This window comes from Otolemur garnettii, unplaced genomic scaffold, assembly GCF_000181295.1.
Source record: "Otolemur garnettii isolate 467f Iridium unplaced genomic scaffold, OtoGar3 scaffold00180, whole genome shotgun sequence".
Taxonomy (NCBI): domain Eukaryota; kingdom Metazoa; phylum Chordata; class Mammalia; order Primates; family Galagidae; genus Otolemur; species Otolemur garnettii.
In genome coordinates this window covers 3078750-3088573 of record NW_003852575.1, presented here as the reverse complement: position 1 = coordinate 3088573, position 9824 = coordinate 3078750, and the positions used below count along the sequence as shown (strand labels likewise).

At 38.3% G+C, this 9824-nt stretch overlaps 1 protein-coding gene across 2 annotated transcripts in view; it reads left to right on the top strand.

Annotated features, from left to right (window-relative positions):
* MORC3 (MORC family CW-type zinc finger 3) overlaps positions 1–9574 on the top strand; it is a 46638-nt gene extending 37064 nt beyond the window's left edge. The window contains exons 15-17 of one of the 2 annotated variants that reach the window (XM_003800664.3): positions 1963–2854; positions 5801–5958; positions 8099–9574. In XM_003800664.3, coding sequence (XP_003800712.2) covers positions 1963–2854; positions 5801–5958; positions 8099–8252 — 1204 coding nt within the window. In that variant the 3' untranslated portion in view covers positions 8253–9574. The remainder of the gene's footprint in view (positions 1–1962; positions 2855–5800; positions 5959–8098) is intronic. The other variant, XM_023519586.1, reaches the window with a different exon arrangement.
* The last annotated feature ends 250 nt before the right edge of the window (positions 9575–9824 follow it).

Below are 9824 nucleotides of genomic sequence, written 5' to 3'. Positions count from 1 at the left end.
GGCCAGGGCTGGGTTTGAACCCACCACCTCTGGCATATGGGACTGGCGCCTTATTCCTTTGAACCACAGGCGCTGCCCCTGTATTTATTCTTAAATTTATAAAGCCAAAGTCTGCAAAATAAACTCAGCCTTAAGAAAGACAAATAGGAATTAGCCTAGTAAGAAAAAATATAGGGCAATTCTTAATTAAACAGAGCAGAATAAACAAGATAGTTTATTCTATAGCAGACCAAAGAAAGCTGAAACCTAAGTAAGCCCTCTGGAGGAAGGCAGAAATCTGACAAGAAGCAAACTTAGTTACTCCATAGATCCCTAGAAAGTTTCAGAACTTGGAAGTATTGGATACTGCTGCAGGTGATAGACAGGGGTGAAAACAAGAGGTTTGCTTGAAGTTCAAGGAAAAGTAGTTCTCTGGACCCTCTTGTCAGCCTGTAGAGTCTTATAAGTCCTGCTCTTCTTCCTCTATCAGAAGATAAGAAATTTCCTTTCTGAAGCAGTTTTTCTTGCTGAAGATGTAGGTGAGCCATTCTTTTGAAAGTGGGCATAGGGAAAATTTTTATACTGAATGGTGAGAATTTTGCCTTCCCTCCTTTCACTGGGCTCCTCCAACCTTCCAAAAGAGCTCTAGCTTAGAGGATACAGTTTGAGCAGCATTTGAATCACAGGCTTAGCCCTTACTGCTGCTAGTCAGTTTTACTTTTCAACAGCCAAGGATCACCAGATGTGTGATGTCCATGGGAAAACAAGCTGAAACAGAGGGAATAGGAGAAAATAATGGGAAATGTATTGGGGGAAGTAGGGTGGTATTGAGCAGATCTCTTAAAACAAAAAGATACAGTTGGGAGATAAAGTATCAGTACAAGAGGGACAACATTTGAATTAGGAAGTTCAGAATGGGAAATCTGGAAAAAAGAGAAGGAAAGGAAATCATACCAGAAAAATTTAATTTCTACTAAATACAGAGCATAATGTCTGGAAAAAGATTTCATTCCAAAACTTGTCATCATGACGTTTTAGAACACAAAGGACAAAGAAGAATTTTTACAGAGAGGAAGAACACAGATTACATGCAAAAGATCAGACGTCAGAATTAGAATGGCAGGAACACTGAATGTTAAGTGAAAATAGAATGATGCTTCTAAATTTTTGAGAAAATAATTTCGAATGTGGAATTCTATATAAATTTCAAACCAGCAATAAACTTGAGAATAAGGATGTTTTTATCACACAAAATTTTCCATTTGCTATGTCCCATGTACCCTTTCTCAAGATGTTCTTGGAAGCTGTGCTTCCTCAATATGAAAGAATAATTACAAGGGAGAGGAAAATCTTCCCTGAGATCTCAGAGGAAGAATACAAGGCCCAAGTAGTAGTAAACCAGTATAAGTATTTTTCTCCAAGTGTTGGAAAAAGTAATGCGTTGGTGATAAATTTATAGGAATTTATACAAATGAAGAAAATGAGGCAATTTTCAGGTTAGGGAAAATTGTTTTATGAAAAAAATAGGGAATATCAGTTTGCTTCATGGGTTAATAGATCACTGAATATTGGTAAAAATGATGATGGCCAAATAAAGATGCCAATGCCATTCCCTAAGTTCGAGAATACAAAGAATGGTCCTGGTGAAAGTAATGTTCTTGTTTGGACATGTATGGATTAAAATGCCTGGAGGATCTTAAATGAAGAGATAGTTGGCAGTATACAGATCTGGTACTTCAAAGACATTTCAGTAGTCGATTATTTTTTCATCTGGAAAAGGAGAAAATCTATTTTGTTAAATCAGTGGTCAGTACTATACAATATGTTATTTAACGAAAACGAGCCTGGGCATTTCTTAAAATTTCAAAATAGTCATAAAACTGTTATAATACTGTGTTCATTAGAATGATTACTTCAAGGTCATTTGTTTTGTCCATATTCAGATTTTACAATCCTATATTTTATATATAAAATTTTTTCCAGCCTGAAACGGAGACTTTCTACTCGTTCCTCAATTTTGAATGTGAAGAATCGGAGATTGAGTAATCAAGCATTTGAAAATTCAGTTTATAAAGATGATGATGATGATGAGGATGTCATCATCTTAGAAGAAAACAGTACTCCCAAACCGATAATAGATCATGATGTTGAAGTGAAGGCGGAACAGAGTCACATTGAGCAAAGTAATGTTCAGGTGGAGTTTGTGGCTGATAATGAACCTTGTGGCCAGACTAGTTCAACAAGCACCTCATCATCCAAGTGTGATCAAGGAAATACTGCAGCCACTCAGACTGAAGTACCAAGTTTAGTTGTTAAAAAGGAAGAAACTATTGAAGATGAGATAGATACAAGAAATGATACAGTAATGCTGCCCTCCTGTGTGGAAGCTGAAGCAAAGGTACATGAAAGCCAAGAAACCTTTGATAAATCTGCAGATGACCCTGGCTGCCAATTGCAAGAACTAAGAAATGAACTCCTTCTCGTTACCCAAGAAAAAGAAAATTATAAAAGACAGTGTCACATGTTTACTGACCAAATCAATGTATTACAACAGAGGATAGTAGAAATGAATGACAAATATGTGAAAAAGGAAACTTGTCATCAATCTACTGAGACTGATGCTGTATTTTTACTTGAAAGTATTAATGGCCAGTCTGAAAGTCCAGACCATATGGTATATCAGTATCAGCAAGCTTTGGAAGAAATAGAAAGGCTGAAAAAACAGTGCAGCTCATTGCAGCATGTGAAGGCTGAGTGCAGTCAGTGTTCCAGCAGTGAGAGTAAAAGTGAAATGGATGAAATGGCGGTGCAGCTTGACGATGTATTTAGACAACTGGACAAATGCAGTATTGAGAGGGACCAGTATAAAAGTGAGGTGAGTTGTATCATCCTAACATAACAATCGTGGGAATTCAGATCATCTAAACTCAGAGGAACTGCCAAATGTGAGGTTGGAATACTTAGCAAACGATGATTTATTGTCTGTTACTTAACTGGTTCTTAACTCCTCAAGGAGTGGTCCTCCTGGGGGCATATGGAAATGTGTAAGGACAGTTTGAGCTCTTCCGGTGCCTTCAGGAAATGTGCTTTAGAATGATTACTTCAAGGTCATTTGTCCATATTCAGATTTTATAATCTTACATTTTGTATATAAAATTAAATAAGGAGTGGTGGCCAGGTATGGTAAATGTCCCATAGTGTGCAGAACATTGCTGTGCAGTGAAGAATTAACCTGCTCAGGATACCAGTATCCCCATTAAGACAGTTAATATAGTAGGAACTTTACTTATTTATTTATAGGGTCTTGCTGTGTTGCTCAGGGGGCTTGAACTCAGCCTCTCAAAGTGCAAGCACTGTGCCCAGCCTATGTTCATCATTAATACATATGCTTCACAGTAACCATTGGAGACTGGTATCCTCATTTTAATAATTTATTCTGTGTTAGGATTAGGTTTGTGTGCAAGTAGCATAATACCCCAAATAAAGTGTCAGCTCCATGGTCATCACAGATTCAGGCTCTATCTGCATTATCGCTTTGCTTCTCAGCATGCAGTTGTAGTCTGAGCCAGCCATGATATCTACATTCCAAGCAGCAAGAAATCAAACAGTGTATGGTTTCAGAAGTTTCTAACATCCATCTGTCACATCTTGGTCACCTGGGTAATGGTTGCCTAGGAAATGTAGTCTATCCTTCTACTGAGAAAGAAGGAGAAAAATGATAAATGACAGGAGATGAGTGGCAGTCCTTCATATGCCCCCACTTCACACTCAGGTAGCTCCTTTGTATCTGTTTTTGTATTTTTTTGGTGTGGCCTTTGAGAAAGTTTCCCTGCTAAAGAGTTTAGAAACCACAGTGTGGTGCTCTACTGTCTAGAAAAACACAATATTTCCTAGAAATACTGTGATGTAACTGGTCATTCAAACACTCATTGTAAAATATGGAGGGTCCTTGACTTAACTATGTGTGGGGTTACAACGTGATAAACGATTGCCAATTGAAAATGCATTAAATACACATAATTTACCTGACACCATAGCTTAGCCTAGCCTACCTTCAGTGTGCTCAGAACACCTACATTAGCCGATAGTTGTGCAAAATCATGTAACACAAGGTCTGCAGTCACAGTGTTGAATATCTCGTGTAATTTATTGAATACTATAATAAAAGCGAGAAATTAGAGCTGTTCTATGGGTATTTAAAGCATGGGGGGGGGTTGGTTTGTTTTTGTTTTCTTTTTAGAGACAGAGTCTTACTCTTGTCACCCTGTGTAGAGTGTAGTGGCTTTATAGCTCATGGCACCTTCAAACTCTTGGGCTCAAGAGATTCTCTTGCCTCAGCCTCCCAAGTAGCTAGGGCTATAGGCACCTGCCACAATGACCAGCTAGTTTGGGGGGTTTTTTTGTTTGTTTTAGTAGAGAAGGCACGCCGTGCCCCCCGCCCCCCAAGAGTCTCACTATGTCGCCCTTGGTAGAGTGCTGTGGCGTCACAGCTCACAGCAGTCTCAAACTCCTGGGCCCAAGCAGTTCTCTTGCATCAGCCTCCCAAAGTACTTGAGACCACAGGCGCCTACCACAATGCCAGTTGTTTTTAGTTGCCAGTTGTTGTTGTTGTTAAGCTGGCCCGGGCCAGGTTCAAACCCATCAGCCTCTGTGCATGTGACTGGCACTGTGACCACCGTGTTACGGGTACTGAGCCTAGAGAGGAGGGTCTTGCCCTTGCTCAAGCTGGTCTCTGAACCTTCTGAGCTCGGATGATCCACCCAACTCACCATCCCAGAGTGTTAGGATTACAGGCGTGAGCCACCACGCCCGGCCCAAAGTATGGTTTCTACTGAATGGATATCACTTCTGCGCTATTACAAAGTCAAACCATTGTAGGTCAGGGCACATCTTCATAAAAATTAATACAAACTCACTGTTTTAACTTTGAGCTGTGAGTATGTAAGAAGTAGAAAGCCACTGACATCAGAACAATTTAGGCATTAGTATCCTGGGTTTCAGTTTCTAGGTACCACTTATTTTTAGTCAAGTATTAATTAACATTTTGTATCCTCTCAATGTAAAAAGATACAGAAGTAAAACTAAAGAAATGAAGTTTTGGGCCCCATCTATAGTTTGGTGGGTAGGGTGCCAGCCATACACACTGAGACTGGCAGGTTCGAACCCAGCCCGGGCTAGCTAAAAACAACAATGACAACTGCAATTAAAAAAAATAGTCAGGCTCAGCGCCTGTGGCTCAAGCGGCTAAGGCGCCAGCCACATACACCTAGGGTAGCCGGTTCGAATCCCCAGCCCGGGCCTGCCAAACAACAATGATGGCTGCAACCAAAAAAATAGCCGGGTGTTGTGGCGGGCGCCTGTAGTCCCAGCTACTTGGGAGGCTGAGGCAGGAGACTCGCTTGAGCCCAGGAGTTGGAGGTTGCTGTGAGCTGTGATGCCATGGCACTCTACCCAGGGGGACAGCTTGAGGCTCTGTCTCAAAAAAAAAAAAAAAACAAAAAAAACAGACGTTGTGGTGGGAGCCTGTAAGTCCCGGCTACTTGGGAGGCTGAGGCAAGAGAATTGCTTATTCCCAAGAGTTTGAGGTTGCTGTGAACTGTGACACCACAGCATTCTACCCAGGGTGACAGCTTGAGACTCTGTCTCAGAAAAAAAAAGAAAAAAAGAGGCACTTATTGGCTTTTCACTATGTATTTTAAAGTGTTTTGGTAATTTGCAATTTTATCAAGAAGTTTCTCTACATTTCTTAGTTTAAATTTGTATATTGGCATTAATATTTTTAAATTTTACAGTTATAAAATTCATGTGTATTTTTTGTCAGGTTGAATTACTGGAAATGGAAAAAACACAAATTCGTTCACAGTGTGAAGAACTCAAAACACAAATTGAACAATTAAAATCTACAAGTCAGCAGATAGCAACAGATGTTTCTACTTCAAGTAACGTTGAAGAATCTGTAAATTATATGGATGGGGAAAGGTAATATTACGTGAGCCATTTTGCTGGGGCTGTGGTTATGGTTGGCATACTAATTTTGTCTGCTATCAAGTACCATAGAGTTACTGTTTGGTCAGTAGAAGTTAATGATTGCTGTGACCTCAACGTTATGGGAGAGATAGAAGGGAAATAATCTCTTGTCGTTCTTCCCTTCAAGTTGCTGACTGTTTATGTTACTTTTAAGAAGGAAATAAGCATTTGATTGGTCAGAGTGGTTTGGAGAGTTTTGGAGGGAAAAGATCTAAATTGATACAGATCTTTAAGAATGGGATAAATTTGGCCATAACTAGAAGACAAGAGACTGACTGTGATTGACATTTTTTCAACCTGATTTGTTTTTTCTTTTACTTCTGTACTTGGCACTAGTATTTATGGGTTGCTATTCTTATTTTACTATATGCTGTCCTTAATCTTAACTTTTAGGAAATCACAACATAACTATAAATTGCCACAGTGTAGGTAATATTCGAAAGAAGTCCTGTTAAAGCAAGTAGACAGTAAACAAATGATTATCTTATCTCAGTAAGATGTAAAATGAACTTGGGGTTTTGTCTAGATTCATTTTTGATAGGGGAGGAGACAAGTTCGGGGGATGGTTGGCGGCATGAGTAAAACATTGATGGCTTACCATTGGAAAATGGTCACTAAAGGCTAAAATTGTGCAGCTCTACTAATAAATATCATAGCTTGAGGTCTAAAAGATCTCTATTGTTTAGAAATAATCTCCTGCCACCCTCACTTGACATTACTCATATTACTGCTATGTCTTTTAGCTAAAGTTTTTCAAGGATTTTGTTAGATTTGTAATTTCCTGTTCATGGAAATGGAAAAGAGTGCATGGAGGCCAAGGGTCAAAAGGGGGAGTTGACCAGTGTTTCTGAAAATGAGGGCCACAAGCATCCATGGTGCTTTTATTTGTTTATTTATTTTGGGGGGAAACAGAGTCTCAAGCTGTTGCTGTGGGTGGGGTGCCGTGACATCATTGCTCACTGCAACCTCCAACTCTTGGGCTCAACAATCCTGTTGCTTCAGTTTTTCTGTTTTTAGTAGAGATGGGGTCTCGCTTTTGCTCAGGCTGGTCTTGAACTTGTTAACTCAAGCAATCCACCCATCTCGGCCTCCCAGAGTGCTAGGATTACAGATGTGAGCCACCAAGGGTGGCTTATTTTTATTTTTTTTGAGACAGAGTCTGACTTCGCCGCCCTTGGTAGAATGCCCTGGCATTGTAGCTCACAGCAACCTCAAACAGTTGCTCAAGCAGTCCCTGAGGCAAGGCATTCATCCCTCAGTCCCTAGCTGGGACTACAGATGCCTGCCACAATACCTGGCTATTTTTAGAGACCTGGGGCAGGGGGTCTCGCTGTTGCTCAGGTTGTTCTTAAACTCCTGAGCTCAAGGGATCTACCCATCTCAGCCTCCCAGAGTGCTAGGATTACAGGCATGAGCCACGGCACCCAGCTACTGCATTATTATTATTATTATTATTATTATTTTTAGAGGCACAGTCTCACTATGTCGTCCTTGATAGAGTGCTTGGTATCACAGCTCACAGCAACCTCCAGCTCTTGGGCTTAGGTGATTCTCTTGCCACAGCCTCCCGAATAGCTGGGACTACAGGCGCCCCCCATGATGCCTGGCTATTTTTTGTTGCAATTTGGCCAGGACCGGATTCAAACCCGCCACCCTTGGGTATATGGGGCCAGCACCCTACTCACTGAACCACAGACACCGCCCTGCATTTTTATTTTTAAACCAGTGTTCCCACTAGCATAGCTCTGCTGTTTTCCAGGTGGTAACAATATTTTAAATTATAAATAGCATATAATTTGTATATTTTGTCCAGGTCCATGTTTGCTTCAATCTGCAAATTAAAAGTGTGAGTAGGAACCAAGCAGAGCTACTAGTTTTATGAAAAGCTTTAGGCTAGCATCTAATGGATAAAATGAATTACTGAATTAAGTCCGGTTCTCTAGAGGAAGTTTTGCTTTTCTCTTTGTGTAATTGTTTGTCATTCGAAAGAAATTTGGTTTTAACTATTTCATTTTCAGTTTTTAAGTTTTACATGAATATTTAGCTGTATTGTGTAATGCTCATCTAATAATTTTAATATTTCTATTTGCAGCCTCAAACTTCGATCTCTTCGAGTTAATGTAGGACAGCTGCTGGCTATGATTGTGCCTGATCTTGATCTCCAGCAAGTGAACTATGATGTTGATGTAGTTGATGAGATTTTAGGACAAGTTGTCGAACAAATGAGCGAAATCAGTAGTACTTAAGGTTTATTTCATGTAAGATGATAAAATATTTGCTCAATTCTTTTGATCGTACAGCTTTCAAAATGTAAACAGTTTATTTTGTAAATATGATAGGTAACAGACTGAAGAACCATAATCTGCTGTATTCTATGCATTCAGATGTGGACACAGATATTGTGGACACATTATCATACCTTTTGAAATACCTGTGAATTGTTACTATTGAGCTAACTCATGATTCTGTTTTGAATGTAAATATTTGTAACTAAGTCTGCATATATTTTTTTATTGCCCTAGGGTACCTAAGTGTTTTTCACCAAGAGCTTTTCAGGTTACCCCTAAGCTTTGTGCAGTTTTTTCTGGTACTCTAAAGTGTATTTTTCTCTAAATCGAGGGCTGTGCCATAATACAAATGGAAATGTTACCTCTGGTTTTCTTATAAAGGGGTTTAAATAGGATTTTAAAATGATGTAATAACACTCGTGATAAGGCTCTGGTTGTAAGTGAATTGAGCATTAATTTTCTTTGCTATAAAATTTTATCTTCTGAAGTATCTTATTCATGAAAATAAGATAGGCAAAAACCAACTCCATTTTGCCAGGATTTTCTTGTGCTGAGATTGCCAATCATGGTTAACACAGTGTTTTTATAGAACAAAGAAATGATCTTTAATATAAAATACTGAAAATATTAAACCACCAAGTTTATTTTGAAGCCCATTTTTGGCTGTTTACTCAGCATGAAGTGGGTACGGTAATTATTCAATATTTCTTTTTGCGAAATTTCCTGTACAGCCTTTTGTAGGATTACTACAGGTTAATGTGAGGTGAGGAAGACAATCTTTCTCAAATAATACTGCATACCTTTTATTATATTACAGTCCTAAGTGTTTTATATCCTGGTGTTAAGAAACAAACTTCCCTAGGAATATAGTATTATATGCCATAAAATATTATACTTTATTGCTCTCTTGTTTTGTGCAATTTTGAAGAGATGGCTTTCTATTAAGTATAACTATGTATATATAATTGAGAGTCATATTTTCCACAACTAAAATGTCCATTATTTTTTTCAAAGTTTTATCATTGCTATTTATTTTTATTTTTGTTTTTGAACATTTAGTACATGTTTATTTTGTATGTATGCTTAATCACATGTCTGTCATATATAATACTAAATTTTTATTGTATGTTAACTTCAACAAAGAGCAAATAAATGAAGATTGTGTTTATTTGCTTGATAAAGGAAAGTGTATTTTTGGTATGAAGCTGGTTTTCTGTCACAATTGTAATTACACAAATTTTAAGCTATGTTGTAATAAAATAAAAATATATGATGGCTAATGCTTCAGATATTTTAACGAATTCAATATTAACCTCAGGTTATTATAAAACTAAAAATGTATCCATTATACTGTCAAGCTGAGTTCATTTTACAGTATTAATTACAAGTTTGTTTCAAAGACTGAGACTTAAGATGCTTAAGGCTGAGCTCATCTTTTTTTTTTTTAAATGATAGCTGTGTACATTAATGCAATCATGGGGTACAATGTGCTGGTTTTACATATAATTTTTTTTTTAGACACAGAGTCTC